At 40.2% G+C, this 18,328-nt stretch overlaps 2 protein-coding genes across 2 annotated transcripts in view; one reads left to right on the forward strand and one right to left on the reverse strand.

Moving 5' to 3' along the window:
• Window positions 1-3,699: 3,699 nt before the first annotated feature.
• ppm1k (protein phosphatase, Mg2+/Mn2+ dependent, 1K) lies at window positions 3,700-15,217 on the reverse strand. Its single transcript, XM_036574973.1, has 7 exons — window positions 15,136-15,217; window positions 12,418-12,985; window positions 11,672-11,772; window positions 7,686-7,851; window positions 6,487-6,631; window positions 6,263-6,397; window positions 3,700-5,474 (listed from the first exon to the last, which is right to left on the reverse strand). The coding sequence occupies exons 2-7, from the start codon at window positions 12,855-12,857 to the stop codon at window positions 5,343-5,345; spliced, it is 1,119 nt and encodes a 372-aa protein (XP_036430866.1). The 5' UTR covers window positions 12,858-12,985; window positions 15,136-15,217; the 3' UTR covers window positions 3,700-5,342.
• A 1,668-nt stretch (window positions 15,218-16,885) lies between these two features.
• LOC118811086 (probable E3 ubiquitin-protein ligase HERC4) overlaps window positions 16,886-18,328 on the forward strand; it is a 43,913-nt gene continuing 42,470 nt past the window's right edge. Inside the window, exon 1 of the mRNA XM_036575295.1 lies at window positions 16,886-17,186. Within this exon, the coding sequence (XP_036431188.1) occupies window positions 16,958-17,186 (229 nt within the window). The 5' untranslated portion in view covers window positions 16,886-16,957. The remainder of the gene's footprint in view (window positions 17,187-18,328) is intronic.

Here is an 18,328-nt window from a genome sequence, read left to right on the forward strand (position 1 = left end):
CGGGAGGATTCTGGTGAATTTATAAGTAATGGGAAGAGGCATACTGTCATATATTTCTTGTGAATACAACGCCATCTACAGAATCCATTTCTTCCATCCACTATAATAGTGCACCTTTTTAGTGTTGACTGCCATGATATATTAGTTAATGTCAATTTCAATGTCAGATATCATTTAATGTCAATTTCTTTGGCACAATTCTGTTCATTCTTTCATATCACATATATTGACCAGCAGATGACCCAGGATGTCTGGAAGTCACAGCCACATTTTAAAACTTACGTTGAGAGATTAGTGACAAAAGAAACCAGTGTATAAATTCTTGAATTGATAATTCTTGGATTTTTTCACCTAAAAATCAATTAGCTGTCTTACACGGCAGCACCAATCAAGAAGACAAAAGATCAACATCTGTACTCTCAGTATCTAATTCACTTAGTAATGACCATGCCCTTATTGCTTTGCGTGTGTGAGAGTCCATTGGCGTGGTTGACTCTCTGCCTACTGTAAATAAAGGCAGGTTAGACGGGAGGTAGAGCAAGTGTAAATAAAGGTCATGAGGAAGTATGATCATATGATTCATTCATTTTCAAAACACCAGGACAGGTGGTTATGAAACAGATATTCATTGAACCCTTTTATAACTGATTTTTCCCAAATATAAACCTAATTTAAAACAAGGTGTTGCTCTGTAAAATGACACAGCAGATTATTCAACATTTTGAGCATGTGCTGATTTAAAACACAGTGTTTGAGAGTCACAGCTGGAGGCTCTGGTCAGCTTATGGTATAAATGAAAATCCAGCTGCATATAAACCTTAAACATGGTATGTGCTCCTTTACGATTGAGGCCCGAACCTCCTCGGTGATCATCAGTTACATTCTGCAGCAGCCCCCCCTGCTGGACTCAAACAGTAATGCACAATATTGTTGTATCTAACGTCAAAGAACTGACACCGGCTGCAGCAGCTGTACTAAGTTTAAACATAGGCTAGTTAATGTGGGTGTTTACTATGTTCAGGTTTACACATAACTAAATCAAACTGGGTTGTGCCACACAAACTTGTCTTTATGTTGAGCTTAGTAAAATATGCACCTGCACCTAAGCAGATGTAAGCGGTAATGAAACCAACCAGAAACACAAAGGACAAAGATCAAAACTATGAAAGAACAAACGTCTTCAAATGAAATAAAATAAAAGCAAAAACATATACATTAATAAATAAATGGGAGATAAACACATAATACATCTATGCATTTATGTATTTCTACATTTATACAGGGTGTCCCAAAAAAAATGACATCATTTCGTAGTCTAATAACAGCCAATTCTCCATCAAATGATCTCAAATTGTAACAAAATGTGTAAAAACTAACCAAGTTTTTTTTTTCAGGTTGAAGAATGGCGTCCACTAGAAATGAAAAGGCATTTTGTGTGTTAGAATATGCTCGAACACAGTCAAACAAGAGTGTGCAGTGTGCACTTTCGAGAAAATTCAATAAACTGCACCAACTGGAAAGCAGATTTGGACATGGCACAAAAACTTCAAAGAGGAAGGCTGTCTGTGCAGGGCAAAGGGATCTGGACGACCACCAGTATTGGAAGATATTACATTTGTGAAGCTGCGAAATCGGTTATAAAATCGACATCCCTCTGAATTTCTTGTTTGAATTTTGATAAATAAATCTTGTATTGTTCAACATGAAGGCTATTTAATTTCGTTTGCCAGGACATGTAGTTACTCAGATACTCACATCTCAAATGATGTCCATTTTTTTTGGGACACCCTGTATATTGTGCACTTCATCCTTCAGTGCGCTAATGAGGTAGATTACCTACACCCTGCGGGCAGTGGATTCGATTACTCCTGCCTTATTTTCCTGAAACACGTGAAACAGCTCATTGGCTGTTCGTGCTCACTGACGTCATGAACGTACATGAGGCGCCATTTTAAACTCCTGTAACTGGAGTTCGAAAGCTCTTCAAAATACAGCAGTGCTGAAATGTTTTATGCTCTTCTGTGTTCAGGAAATAATTGTATTATTTATAAAAATTATTTATTAATTTTTATATGAAAAATGTTTAAGCTATGATTTTGCTCAAATGCTCCCTATCAACCCATTCATTTTGGGTTAGGGAGGGAGCGCCCTCTAGTGTTTGAGAAACCCGGAAGACATTAGAGTGGTAATCCTCCTCTCTAAAGGTTCTCTGTTAATATGGCTGAGCAAATTCATAGTTTTTAAGTGCTTAAACAATTTTATATAGAAGAACTGATTCAATTCCTGAACACAGAACAGCATAACACAGCACTCAGTAGCAGTAATGCTAGTGTTCTGCTGCCCAAAACCTGTTTGCTGTAGAAAAAAGGAAAAATACAGTTGAGTTTTCTTTGCTTTTTTTGTGAAATACATCCATCTACGTTCTAAAATCAAAGGAAAGTTCTGGGCGAGTGATAAGAGCCTATTTTAACTTTTTGTTTTTAGCCGTTGACCTTCATTTACTCCATATATTAAGAACTCGCTTGCGGGCGCCCCCTGACATTTTGGTGTCCTGTTTTTGATTTAATGGGGGAAATAAGAAGAGGCCAGGCTCCTCATAAACCGACTCTGGCTAGGCTTTGGCACAAAACAACCCCCCCTATAAAAATGTTTAATTTAGAATCCAGGACTGAATAACTCGTAATCTGTAATTGTAACCAGTATAGAATATAAATTACTGAATTATTCTTCTTTTTGCTATGTTAAAGCTTAACTCAGTAGTACAATATGGAAGTAGCTAAAGTCAGCTAGCCTTCATGCAGAGAAATCAAATATACAATATTTCCCCCGTAATTGTTGTCCCTGAGGCATGACATCCCTGCTGATGGTTTTGTTAATGGGAATTGGCTGAAAGATACCATTAGAGACCGCTAGTTTCCTGTAGGACAACTTTAGATCCCTTCAGGAAACCATCAAATGCAACTATAATCAGTCCCAGAACACCTGTTAACCCATTAAAATCCTTTAGACTGTGATATCAACCCATCAGGAAAACACAAATACCATTACTGACTACTGGACACCACCAACTTCTAATGGTTTCTGTGATTTTTTTTTCCAGCAGGGATGTCTGGAGTCTGAAATTTGCATTTGCCATCGACTATGTTTAGGATCTTTCAGTGAAACCTTAATTTAAACTAATGAAAATGGTAAAAGCACAAAGCAATAAGAAAAATGATTCTACAAACCTGTTTCTGCTCAAGCTTTATTTCACAAAAACACATTTCTGTAGTATAATGACTTCAGGTGAAGGAAATATATCACAGTCAACAAAAGAAAACAAATCATGCATCAGTGGAGAAGCAGAAGTATTCCATTTACATTCTTCATAAAATGTTCACATTGATTTCAGAGCTAGCATGAGGCCCAGAATCATACACAGTTTCACATATTTCTTGGTTTGAGACACTCAAGCTCATAAAAGGGCTTGACCATTATCAAAACATAAAAGGGAATAAATTAGAGCAGGACAAACACAAACTGTACAAAAAGGACTCTCCAGCTTCGGCACATCTCATTTCACCAGATACCAGACTTTGGGTTTCAAGAGGAAAAAAAGAAAAGAGCAGGAAAGGAAAACAAATGTCTGAAATAACACAAAACGCTGCTCAGCAGTCCTTATTAACAGCAATTTCTAAAAAAAAAATTCCAGAAACACGTAAAAAAGACTCATCTTTGAATACACCTCGAGTTGAGATGCTCACATTCCAAGGTCACATATTTCTGGCTCCTAAAGCTGACTACAGTACAGAAAAGGTATTATGGAAGCGTTTTAGATCCAAAATCTGCTATCATGTTCACACGAGAGGGTCCCAATCTGGAAGAAATGCCTCCTTTTTAAAGTCTCATACACTTTAATAAAGGCTGATACACTTCTACAACTATACAACAGTGTGTATATACATATATATATAACAGGTATTTCTCTGGTACATCAAAATATATAAATATGATTATTTACAAAACATGTAATACAAAACCATACCTGTTCCAAATGCACTTGAGGGGACCATTGCATACAAGCCCAACAAAGCTTAACATCTGTGTATTACTAATGAGCGAGCTCAAGTCATAGCGTCTTGTTCCTAGAAGTCCACGGTAATGTCCCGAACCATAATCACTGTGCTTGCGTAACAAAAGGAGACCATTAAGACAAAAGGCACTAGATGAGCAGATCAGTTCACTAAACATAACAGTGGTCCACAGGAAATAAAGAGGTTCAGACTGGTTTTCCAAAAGCATTGCAGCAGAAAGGTCCTGGTAGGATGGCACAGGGAGAATTGCTTTGAACAGTCAGGATGACCTCAGTGCTATCATGCATTGGACAAGCCAAGTTATCATCAGCTGCCCCCAGGTAAGTGCAATACTAGAGTGTTTGTTCATATTTAAGGAGTAAGTTAAGGATGGATGCAAGTAAAATACCACAATCAAACTAAATACAGTGCACACATATTTGATGCTTGTTGTACCTACAGAAGTCAAAAGACAATTTGCTGAACTGTCAAGCAAAGAAAGCCAACCAAAATTCATGTACATTTGGCCAGAGATGGGAAAATGTATCCAAGTACAGTGCAGGACTAAACCATCCCTCAACACATCATTAAAGCATTATTATCAGAGAAACATCCTCATCAGTTTTATGTAGGAGCAATAGTCTGGGATGTTTCAGATGTTAAATTAAGTGAGCAGTGTTTGAAGTCATTGAAATACTAGACATCCAAAGAAATGGGTGTCTAAAGTGGACCATCAGTATTAAAAGTGCTATCATTTTTATCCATTTTATAACAGAAACCTCAATTTGACCCACTGAATGTGCTTGAAATTGCTGAAAGAAACAACAACTTATCTACAACTGTGTTCAAGTCACAATTCTAAAATACATAGAATTAAAAAGTGTTCTGAGGTAAAACTGAGGCAACCATTTATACAGCAAAGTACAATGAACCGCCTGTTTGCCAAAAAACATGGCCTTGTTCAACCATGGCTGCAGCAGTACCGGCTAGTGTGCAGGTTTTAGGAAGTGCTGTTTTCCCTCACGAAAGCAGTTCATTTGTGCCCCAATGCACATTAACAGAATGTATATAATGCCAATGAGACCTGATGCAGTACAACAGCAAGTCATTTTGCTGTTTCTCAACAGACCTATGTCTCCAAATGATTGGTTTTGGGGATGAATGCTGGATGCGTTTCTTTTTCCTGTTCCCTTAACACCATGGACTGAAAGTATTGCACATTAGTCGGATCCGACTAGGATCGCCCTCCCACCTGGCCCACTCATTTGTCTTTTTCTTCCTATTCGGCCCCTACGCCCAGCGGCCACTGGACACGAAGCTGCGGCTGAAGGAGAATCTGACATCAGAGCTTTTCTCTTTGCCCCACGCACCAAATGGCACCACAATGATCGTGCTGTTGTCCTCAGCTCCATACTGCAGGGCCTGAGAGAGACAGAGAATCTGTTAGATGTTGAAGAATAGAGCTTTCTATACAAATGGTGTGGGGAAATTCAATGTGTGTGAATAAAACATCACATCTTCTTAGTGCTTTCCAAATTACAAAAAAATACTGTTGATAATCTATTTGTATAAGAGAGTACTACATGTAACTGGCTCAGAGGTCAATCCATGTAATACTGCAAAGGTGCATAATTTTAGGCTTGCAGATGCTTTAAAAGTGTGCATGGTCTTGATTTTTGCCTTAAAATTAGTGGTATGGAAAAATGCATTTGGTAAGTCATTACATTTGAACTACTGATGCTCTCTACAACATTTCAGGGATTATTCCTTGATTAAGGTCTGCTAACACAGAGAATACAGTGATGAATGTTCGATAAAATAAAAAAATAACCACATTATAGCAGCAGCTTTGGCCCTCCACAAATACATAAGGCATTTATTTTTCCTATCACAATACTAATACTGAGTATTAGTCTTAATAAAGGTGTAATTGAAAACTTACATAATGCCTACATTTCATGTGCATATCTCCATTCTTGGCAAAGTCTACCATAAAATAATTTATACAAATGAAAAGAGCATGTCAACATATACATATATTCATATACATATTAACATATATTCAATGTCACACATATACACAGCTATGAATAACACATAACTGTGAATAATAGAGCTATTTTTAATGCTTCCTCCCCACACTGACATCAACCTACAATACATGATATTAACCAGAGCTTAAATGGGTCGACCCCCCTAAACCACTGCACCTGTTCAGAGAGCCGCTGTGCTGCCTCTTTGGGGTCGTGGCACTGGTTGATGACATCACAGATCTCCTGGCTGTTCATGATGAAGTTGATGCCATCCGTGGTCAGGGCGAGAAAGGAGTCATGGACGTGATGCAGCTGGACAGAGCAGCATAAACTGGCGTAACTGATGAACATCACTAAAGCCTAGTACAGCTGTATAAAACAAGCACAGAGAGGCTACTCACTGTCATGCGTTTGGTCTCCGGCTCTGCGATGACCCCTGCATTTTTGAGGTCGAAATCTCCGATGCTCCGTGTCATGGCCAATCTGCCGTTGACGTGAGGCTGACCCAGGCTGTTCCAGGTCACATAGCCCCCACTTTTACGAATCCTGTAAAACATGGATAAGCAGGGAGAAGTTATACAAAGAAGTTCTACAAGTCTGGACAGAAAGTTTGTGGCCTGCACTTCACAGATCATAAGTTTCATCCACTGAATTAAAGCTGCCCAACAGCATTTATGTCCTCAGCGGAGAAAACGCAGCAAAGAACATTTGAATGTAAAATAACATATAGTAAAATAGCAAAGGCCAGGAAAAAGACAACTGTCTCAGCAGCTCAGGGCTATCTATAACTGTGTAGACACTACAGCATTCTGCTTTAACCCTCTATTGCATAAATTATTACTTACACATGATAAAAATGCTTTAACGTATTTTGGTTATTTAAAATTGCTTAAATAATGGAAATATTTGAAAAATAAAGATTTATTTCTAAAAATTAAGTGGGGTATTTGGTAAATTGTTGCCATATGGCAAATCGTACCAAAGCACCATAAAATCTAATTATTCTCTAAAAACATCCTTTTATTGAAAACAAGAACAAACAAACTCACCGTATACTTAGTGAAATGTATGACCCAGTATTTACAAATATTGGAAACACAATTTCAATTGGTATTTTGAATGTATTGTAATAACTATCATAATACGAATTCCTGGTCATATGAAGTCATGAAGTGTTTGTCCTTTCAAAGTAAAATATCCTTTTTTCACAATTAAATAGGAAAACAGATTTTATATTACTGCTTTTTATAACATTGAGATGAAGTAATTGTTGCCGTATGGCAACATCATGCATCCTGGAGTGCACAGTAGTGTCTTCCTTCTCCAACACACCCATGTCAACTTGGGAAGGGCTTTTAATTAGCTGTTTAGTTGGATCAGGTGTGGTAGAACAACTTGTTGGAAAACAACAAAATACACAGAGACCAGAACAGCTCAGTATTTTCCAGCCTTATTCCATAGTCCACCTGCACTGCAGAGTTTCATACTGTGTATTATGAAAATGTAATCATGTATCCTGATGTTACATTTCTGCCACACCCCCACCCTTAGCTGTAATAGACTCCGAATGTGCTTTGTGGAGCCACTAGCCACCCCTCACCTCTCTTTCTCGTCCTTTCTCTCTGGAGTGTGGTCCACTGTGAGCTTTACAGCTTTGCCCTTCCGGCAGAGCATGGCCCGGCTGTCCCCCACACTGGCCACCACCAGCTCAAAGCCGTCTCTCAGCAAAGCCACTGTAGCAGTGGTGCCCGAACTTAGCACCGAGGCTGCAAAGCACCAGAGAGAAGGCCAATGCGTTACAGCAGTCAAGGATAATACAAATCACACTGTGCTGAGGGGGATTCATAATGTATATTTTGCCATGCATAAACTATTGCAGTGCACACATACACACCAACACAACATACAAAGAATATCACACATCAGTGTTTCTAGACAAAGCAGTAATTATTTCAAGAACACAGACTGTATTTACACTCTTTATGGGATACTTTCTCTCACACATACAGACACACAGCTTCGCTGTACTCCAAAGAATGATGAAGAAGGAGAGGTGGTGTTGATTCTTTGGGAAATTTCCAAAAGAGAGGATGATCAAGAATAGTCGAGAAAAACATGCAGGGAAAAACAGTATTTTGGGGGCCTAGTGATGAGAGAGTGAATGAAGAAAAAGAGTATGAACAAAAATACAAGCATGCCAAACCGCAAATGAACAGGAAAAGGGCCTGGGGGAAAATGCCAGCTGCCCAAGGAGTCAGAACTAGCAGAAATGGAAAAATTACCACACAGCAAGGAAACAGTTTAAGCATTAAACAGGTAAAAAGCCACTGCTTTTACAGCCTCAAAGAACCTTCAGAAAGGTTTTTCCATACTTGCATTATTTTTCTAACAAATTTGGCAGTAGTTTACACTGCATATTTTGTCAGCTGAGCAAAATGATAGCAAGAAACCACTTCATATTGTGTTCTTTATTTACTTTTGGGGACAGTGCCGTTGCATCAATAGTAAAGTACTGAGGTGCAGAAAGACCATTTATTGAGGCTTAGTAATGACATTTACCTCAACAAAGAAACAAGAAAACTCATAAAAATTAAAAATAAGAAAGCTACCTTGTCGAGCATTCTCAGTACCATCTCCGTACCATCCAGATATAAAAGTAATTCTCTAAATTAATTTTGTTGCTGTGGCACATGGACAGGAAAACTTGTTCACAACTTTTGTCGACATGAGTGATCTAACCGTTTAGTAAGCATGTGTGAAGGAACAGGAGGTAGCTAGAGAGAGGAGAGAGAGATTTAGAAAGAAAGGGTGAGAAAGTTAAGGAACCTTCCAGAAGTCCACGCAGGGACCCGCTGGACAGATCTAGCCCCTCTCCTTCCAAAAAGGTAGCGCAGAGCTGCCGCATTTATCGGTTCTTAGCTGGGTCCGCAGCTGTCATAGATAACACGCACACACACACAGGGCAAGATTGTACATTGAACGCACCAGGACCCATGAATGGGCCACACAGTAAAAGAGTGACATGGCTGGTGTCAAATTTATCTAAGCTTTGTTTGGAACTACAGAGCTTCTAATTCTGTAGGTCTACAAGTTTCAGTTTTTTGCTCAAAGCTTGGTCTTTCACTGTGGATATACACTATTTATTAATCACTGCACTGGTAAATAAAGGGTTACAGCCAGGGAAAATTATGTGAACCCAAATACAGAACTAAGACAATCTCGGCTTAGGCATGACCATGCAGATTTAAAGATACAGTACTGTGCAAAAGTCTACTTTTCAGCAGTAAATGTGTTCTTGCCTGTAAAACACACTAGCACAGCTGATTCTAGCACTTGCAAACCTGATTTAAAAGGACAGCCTCATTCTGACAATGTATCAAGAATGCAGGAGGAGCTAATGAAAGGCATGTTTACAGGGAAGCACTGAGTAATGTTTGCTTATTTGAGCCCAAGCTGTGTCTGTTGTTATCTGGCAGCTACTAAGTATCAACAGCAGGGAACAAGATAGCTAAGATAGCTGTGTAAAATGTAAATAAAAACAGAATGCAATGATTTGCAAATTTCATAGACCCATATTTTATTCACAATAGAACACAGAACACAAATCAGATGTTGAAAGTGAGACATTTTGCCATTTCATGAAAAACATTAACTCATTTAGAACTTGATGGCAGCAACGCATCTCAAAAAAGCTGGGACAGGGCCGTGTCTACAATTGTGTAGCATCCCCTCTTCTTTTAACATCAGTCTGTAAATGTCTGGGAAATGAGGAGACCAATTGCTGGAGTTTTGGGAGAGGAATGTTTTCCCATTCTTTTCTGATGTAGGATTCTAGCTGCTCAACAGTTCTGGGTCTTCTTTGCCAGATTTTTCATTTCATGATGCATCAAATGTTCTCTATTAGTGAAAGGTCTGGACTGCAGGCAGACCAGTTCAGCACCCAGACTCTTCTTCTGCGAAGCCATGCTGTTGTGATGGATGCAGTATGCGGTTTAGCATTGTCTTGCTGAAATATGCAAGGCCTTCCCTGAAAGAGACGCTGTCTGGATGGGAGCATATGTTGTTCTAAAACCTCTATATACTGTTCAGCATTGATAGTGCCTTTCCAGATGTGTAAGCTGCCCACGCCATAGGCACTAATGCAACCCCATACCATTAGACATGCAGGCTTTTGAACTGTGCACTGATAACAAGCTGGATGGTCCCTCACCTTTTGAGTCCGCAGGACACGGCATCCGTGGTTTCCAAAAAGAAATTCAAATTTTGATTCATCCGACCACAGAACAGTTTTCCATTTTGCCTCAGTCCATTTAAATGAGCTTTGGCCCAGAGAAGACGGCGGCGTTCCTGGATCGGGTTGACATATGGCTTCTTCTTTGCACAGCAAACTGTGTTCACAGACAATGATTTCTGGAAGTGTTCCTGAGCCCATGCAGTGATTTCCAGTACAGGATCATGCCTGTTTTCAGTGCAGTGCTGCCTAAGGGCCCGAAGATCAGGAGCATCCAATATTTACCATTGGCCTTGTCCCTTGTGTACAGGGATTTCTCCAGAATCTCTGAATCTTTTGATGATATTATGTACTCTAGATAGTGGGACATCTAAAGTTTTCGCAATTTTACATTTTTCTGAAATTCTTCCACAATTTTTAGACAGTTTTTTGCTGATTGGTGAACCTTTGCCCATCTTTGCTTCTGAGAGACTCTGCCTCTCTAAAATGCTCCTCCAGCTGTTTTTTATGAGTACCACCTACTTTTCGAGCCTTTTGTTGCCCCTGTCCCAACTTTTTTAAGATGCACTTCTGCCATCAAGTTCTACATGAGTTAATGTTTTTCATGAAATGGTAAAATGTCTCACTTTCAGCATCTGATATGTGCTGCATGTTCTATTGTGAATAAAATATGGGTCTATGTGATTTGCAAAACACTGCATTCTGTTTTTATTTACATTTATTTACATTTTACACAGCGTCCCAACTTTTTTGGAATTGGGGTTGTAGTTAAGACACTCCAATAGAGTTTATTAACATAATAAACTCACTAATTACTGTTTATTTATTTATTTATTGGTATTTATTCTAGTGTTAGTGGGTTTTTTGGAACAATTAATGGCTTTACATATAATTGTCTCAGATGCCCAAGACTTTTAACCAGTACTGTATATTTTTATGATTTTACTTATGTGCATTAAAAAAAGGATTTTGAAATAAGGTAATTTAAATCTAAATTAACTATAGTTAACAGCAATAAGGCAGATTTAACCCAATAAAAAGGTCAGCCAGAACATTTCACTCAGCAGAATTACAGGCAGTGGCTGAACAGATTCAGCTATATCAGTAACACAAAAGCTGATAACACCTAAAAGTGATATTATTTGGGGTCACAGAATTTCTCTTGGCATAGCGTCTGAGAAATCTACAGTACAGCTAAATGGAGATGACAAACCACTATGACACTGTGTGAGGTCTGTTTTCATAGCACAGTAACCTAGTTAGCAAACTAACCACACCAACCTCTCACCCTGACAAAAGCCCCCCACACTCCCCACCCCACCTCGCCTACTAAAGTCTACAACGAGGGAACCTACCATCTGCAGTGAAGTGAAGGTGCCTTGCTAACGCTTTGTCCACATTGAGAAACGCTTTTGTCAGGACCAGCTCCAAGTTGTCCTCCTCTGCCACAAGATCTCTACAACACATTCATTAAAATCAGTACCAAGAATCCAGTGCAGGGCTACAGAATAGAACTCTCATATATATATGAGAGTATATATATAACTCTTATACATATTTTAAAGAACTTGGTTTGATAAGCTGGAACAGACAGTAAGAAGCAGAAGTGCCTCATTGAAAAAATACTATCGAAAACTATGGATACACAATTTTTTCCAACATTTTACATATTGCACTGCACTAAATCCAATTAAACATGACTAATTGTGCTCTCTTTTTGCAGTTGTTCTGCGTATTGACAGTTTCTAAGACATGCTCAGAAAAGTATATTGTGATGTAATGTGATTGCCCACCTCTAAACACCAAAAATACTTTGAGATGTGCTTTGAAATATAAGGCATTCTGCATATTATATATATAAACACAGCTTCTCAACTTTCTAATACTCATTTAAAATCTGTGAAGCTGTACAGGACTACCATGTTAGAATCATTTTATACATGTATCTAAAATCAAGTTGGCTTAATATTATTAAAAAATAATGATCCCAAACTTTGGAACAGTAGTGTATGGCAAAATAATTATGTTGTCAACATTAGCTCTGCCAACAGACCTCTTATTCCACAGTAAGCACATTCATTACCACAAAAAAACCACTTACTTAATATGCTGCTCCATGTATTTGTGGCAAAAGTCAGCAGCCTCTGCTCCCCCGTGCCCATCAAACACAGCAAAATACAGGATGCTGTCGGTCAACTGCGATAGCTGGTAGCGGTCCTCGTTCTCTTTGCGCTGGCCGATCTGTGAGGCGTACCCCACCTTGGACAAGCTGACTTTGGGGATGGGTTTTCCGTACCGGATGCTGGGAGGGAGCAGGATGGGCTCATCTATGCGGTTGTCCCAAATTCCAAAAGAGTCCCAGGTGGTGGGGCGGCCGCTGCTGTCCGGGTCAAAGCGGGAGTTGCTGGAGCGAGTTTCCGACGGGCTGTGGACCATTCGCCTCGGGTCGTCCTGCACTGCCCGGGTGGTCTTCAGCACGACCCTGCGGCACATCCGGGACCCGCCATGCGTGGCCAGTCGCACAAGCATGGCCACTGACATAGCTCACCGACCGCGGAGTACTGAACAGCTGATCCAAACTAATTCCCTTAAACACACCTCGGACCAGACAAATCCAGGCGCGACAGCAGCAAGTAGGTCACAGCCTCTCAAAATAAGCCAGGAGCGCCCTGAAAAAGAAAAGCACCACCACATGAATGAGCTACCAAATCACAAACAAATGCTTTTGTAGCAAAGGAGAGAGCAGAACTTTGAATTTCTGAAAGACATATGATTGCTTAGATGTACAGCTGATCTAAAGGAACAGCACGTACAACAGTGTGTCAATAATAAACATGGCATAGTGCAGGCCCCTGCTCCAGTCTTGTAATCTCCATGAACTGCACAGTTTCGTGTCCTACGTGCCTGAATCAGGTGTGTTAGAGCTGGAAAACACAAAACTGTGCAGTGCTGGTGGGCTACAGGAGTGATGGTGGGAAACACTGGGCTACATGTTAAGTATTCTTTTGCTCCTTTTCCTGGAGTTCAACAGTCCTGCTCATAGTGATATGGCATAAATATAACATCACAATACCTTAAAACATTTTCACCATATACAGTGTCACAATATTTTGTATGCATTACATTTTTTCATAGGCCCAGACACAATGCACCGGTAGGGCCTATTTTTAATTAAACATGCTGTCAGTTAGAGTTACAATATCCACATCACGCTTAGAAAAGCTTGGTGCAATTTGTCATAAGAATATCATGTCGTCACAGTATCATCATATCGTTCACCCTTACCTGCTCGGTTCAGTATTTCCCTGCTATCGCACACCCATTTCACCTTCATGAAGGACTTGATAATGAGCTAAATCAAGCGTGTTAGAGCAGGTAAAGCAAGACAGGTGAACTAAAGGGTGGGGAGTTTATTTCTCAAAGCTAGTTATCTCAGAAAACTGGACAACGTGAACCAAAAATAAAGGACAGTCCAATAAGCTTAATAATAAAGTCTTTAGCTTTCCTCTTATTGGACAGGCTTGACTTTTGGCTAGAGTTTTCCAGCTAAATGGAGATTGGTTTGAAAAAGTAAACCCACCTTTCTGCCACATTTTCCTAACCCTGTCCCATATACTTGAAGGGGAATTCCACTGATTTTTCAAAAATTCTGTATAATTCAGTAGTTGAGATATAATCAAAGTCATTCCGAGTTCATTTGCAGAGAAACTTACTGACTCAGATTTCTTTATAGTGGTGGTAATAGACACACTGCAATGTAAACACAGCCATTTTATTTACTACCGAAAAGCAGCAGTGAACCTATATGTACTGCGCTTTTAATGTAATGTTGATGATGGGAAAATTATCATAGATCTAAATAAAACAAGTTTTCTTTGGGGACTATTATATCATAACCAGCATCATCATTTCATAGAATGACTATCTGTGAGGGAGCTTTTAGAGGTGGACGTCTGGTTCCTATCACCACCACTCTGAACAATTCCGACTCTATAACGGAGCATTTTACACCAAACCACTATGAATGATTTTGTTGACATGTCAATCATTTAATTATGCAGAAATTTGTGAAAAATCGGTAGAGTTCCCCTTTAATGTCTCCCTGCTCTTAGCCCTTCTTTAAGGGGTCGGGATTGATCTTAGTAGTTAAGTCAGAAGTGTTAAAGGGGGGAAAAGCACTAAAATGTCCACTGAAGGTGAACTACAAGGCTGTAGATGCGAATCCTGAGCCAAACAGGCAAATTAGTCAGCACCGCCCCTCACATAACAGGCAGCCTGTAGCTGCAGCGTCAACAGGGCACCGCCTTCCATTTACATTCACATTCATTTGAGCGCTGATCCTTCAACTCTAAACACAGGTGATACTGTCAGAAAAAAACAGCATAATAAAAGACGATGTAAATCACGTTAGACGTGAACTACAGCTAAAGTCCGTCTCTGTGTCTGTATCTCAGACATGAAAACAGAGATTAGGTAACTGACTGGTACACAAGCATGACGCAACACTCCAGCTACGTACGCTGGTTCTCCAAAATACCACAGCACCAGTTTCCCTCATTAACCCTGCAACATTACAATATAATATTCTTAACAAAGGAACTATAATTTGCAATGCAGAAGCGGTTTGGATTGGAAAAATCCTCCCATTCACCCCATTCAGCCACCGCCTCCCTGCAAAATGGCCGAGCTCTTTCATTTACCTTTTTAAATCTAAAAATTACGCCGTTGGCTCTTGTGTTGGTGTACATGTGTAGGCGTGCACACACAAGCACATTTCTCACAACCATTAACTTCCATGCTTTAAAAAAATCAAACTTACCTTCGCTTCTTACGGATTTTCGTTTTTAATCTAAATGGCGATGAAAGACCTCCGGCGGTTGTATGCCAGCGCTAACCCCGCCCACGGAGGATTAACCAACGCCTCTCCGCCAATCACATCACTAGAATGAGATGTGACAGCCAGTTAGAACTCGCACAGTCCTTTCAATACGCTGATTGGCGCTTAATTTTTGATTGTCATACATTTTACCCAATCAGTTTTCGAATCTGGACGCACCTCCGTTCACGTAAACAATTGGCATCGAACTGCATGTTAAATAACGTGATCGCTCCGGCCAGCTGTACAGCGTGCTGCAAGCTTACGAAACTTTCTGAGACATGTGCAAAACAGCGTTAAATCTGATATATAGTTTAGATTCATATATATCTTCAATAACATCAAGGCTTATAACTGTCCTTTATATATTTTACGTATTACGTCATGGTATTTTTATTGTCTAAAAGGTGCTTCGCTGTAGCCTTAATCTGCACACTGCAGTGTTTCTCTGCTTCTTTCTCCACTTTCCCTGAAAAATAAATGAATTTAAATATATATTTTTTATTATTTTTTATTTATTTATTTAACATGTCACTGTTCTGTAAGACATCTCTAATACTTTATCATATACTCTTCCGCAAACCCTAAAATGAGTAAATTTTAAAACTACTTTTATATGCTTTTATATATGCTATGAACTGACGTCATACACCCATCAACCATAGCATTAAAACCACCTCCTTGTTTCTACGCTCATTGTCCATTTTATCAGCTCCACTTACTATATAGGTGCACTTTGTAGCTCTACAATTACAGACTGTAGTCCATCTGTTTCTCTGTATACTTTGTTAGCCCCCTTTCACCCTGTTCTTCAATGGTCAGAACCCCCGCAGGACCACCACAGAGCAGGTATTATTTGGGTGGTAGATCATTCTCAGCTCTGCAGTGACACTAACGTGGTGGTGTGTTAGTGTGGATCAGACACAGCAGTGCTGCTGGAGTTTTTAAACACTGTGTCCACTCACTGTCCACTCTATTAGACACTCCTACCTTGTTGGTCCACCTTGTAGATGTAAAGTCAGAAACAATAAGTCATCTGCTGCTCCACAGTTTGTGTTGGTCATCTTCCAGTCCTTCATCTGTGATCACAGGACGCTGTTGGCTGGATATTTTTGATTGGTGGACTACTGTCAGTCCAGCAGTGACACTGAGGTGTTTAAAAACTCCAGCGGCACTGCTGTGTCTGATCCACTCACACCAGCACAACACACACTAACATACCATCACCACGTCACTGTCACTGCTGAGAATGTCCCACCACTCAAATAATACCTGCTCTGTGGCGGTCCTGTGGGGGTCCTGACCATTGATGAACGGGGTAAAAGTGGCTAATAAAGTATGCAGAGAAACAGATGGACTGTGGAACTACAGAGTGCACCTATATAGTAAGCGAACCTGAAAAAAAGGACAATAAGTGTAGAAACAAGGATGTTATGGCTGATGGGTGTAAATGTGCTGCTGCAGTGCTTAACTCAGTCCTTGGTTACGGAAGAAACGTGTCTACAAATGTTTTGGATATCTAGTGTGCTGCCAAATTTTGATTTATTATATTTAAATTTAGTTGAGCTGTAAGAATTTTACACAGTAAAACCTGTTCAAAACGCCACCTAAACACTGTGTAAAATATAGCGTTGCACGCTAAAGCAGCTACATCACAGCTGAGGTAGTGTCAGGTAGTGGCCAGCAGGGAGGTGTCGTGCGCTGGAGCTCTTCGTCGGATCTCCTCTCCAGCTCCTGTCAGCTCAGTCTCAGCAGCGCTCTCAGGATGTTCTGCTGGGGAGACGCGTCCAGAGGTCAGCTCCTCTCACCCGGAGCTGAGGGCAGCTTTCTCACCACCCCGACCTTGGTGAATGCGTTTGGTGAACAGATAGTGAGTGTGTCGTGTGGAGAGCAGCACACTGTGTTTGTGAGTGAAGGTGGCCGAGTTTTCACCTGTGGACGGAACTCTAAAGGACAGCTGGGCAGAGCGAAGAGCAAAGAGACTAAAGTACCAGGTAGAGCTTCACTTTCAGCTCTCAGCTGTTTCTGCGCTTTATTAGGGTTTTTCAGTGATGATGACAGATAAATCAGTCTGGCTCTACTCGCCCTGAGAGACAGTGAGAGACTGGAAAGGGAACAAGGTGGAAAGTGTTTTTTTCTCTCATTTTCTCCTCAGTGTTGAGTCGTGTGCGCCAACATTTTCATTAATCATGTGAGGCGCATCTTATTTGTTTATTTATTTATGTGTTTGTTCTATTCTTGCGAAACGCTGCCGTTTCAGTTTCGTTTCTGCAGCCGCTCTGGTGAAACTTTGGCTCTGATCCACATCAGCTGGAAGACGGGCTTTAACCACAGCTTTAGCTTCGACATCTTACACAGCTGTAATACATCTGCATAATGACTGTTATAACCATATATAACCAGTACTTCATCATATTATATCATATAAACTCTCATAGATGTATCACTATATTATATGTAATATCATTTATAATCACAGCTTTAAGGTTCTGATATAAATGTGAATGTCTTCTTTAGCGATGTGTTGTAATTAATAAAGTACATGCTTAAATCTCTCTACACTCTTTCTCTGTTCTCTCTCTCTTCCCCTTTTTCTCTCTGACTCCGTCGCTCTTTTTCTCTCTACACTCTCTGTCTCTTTCTATCTTTGTTCTGTCTCTTCCCCCTTTTTCGCTCTTTCTTTTTTCTCTGTACTCTCTTTCTCTCTGTTTTCTCTCTCTGCCTCTCCCCATCCCTCTATCTTTCTTTTCCCTTTCTCTCTCCCTCCCTATCTCTCTCTCCCTCCCTATCTCTCTCTGTCTCTCTCTGTCTCTCTGTCCTCTTTCTCCTCTCTTTCTGTCTTTGTCTCTCTGTCCCACTTCCTCCCCCCTCTCTCTTTCTCTCTCTCTCTCTCTTTCTCTCTATATTCCTTTTCTCTCTGTTCTCTCTCTCCTCTCTCTACACTCTCTCTGTTCTCTCTCTTCCCCCTTTTTCATTCTTTTGTCTCTTTACATTCTCTTTCTCTCTGTTCTCTCGTCCCTCTCTTTCTCTACCCTCTCTTTCTCTCTGTTTCTCTCTCTTTCTCTACCCTCTCTTTCTCTCTGTTTCTCTCTCTGTCTCTCCCCTCCCTATCTCTCTCTCTGTCTCTCTCTCTGTC

The sequence above is a fragment of the Colossoma macropomum genome, unplaced genomic scaffold (assembly GCF_904425465.1).
Source record: "Colossoma macropomum unplaced genomic scaffold, Colossoma_macropomum, whole genome shotgun sequence".
Taxonomy (NCBI): domain Eukaryota; kingdom Metazoa; phylum Chordata; class Actinopteri; order Characiformes; family Serrasalmidae; genus Colossoma; species Colossoma macropomum.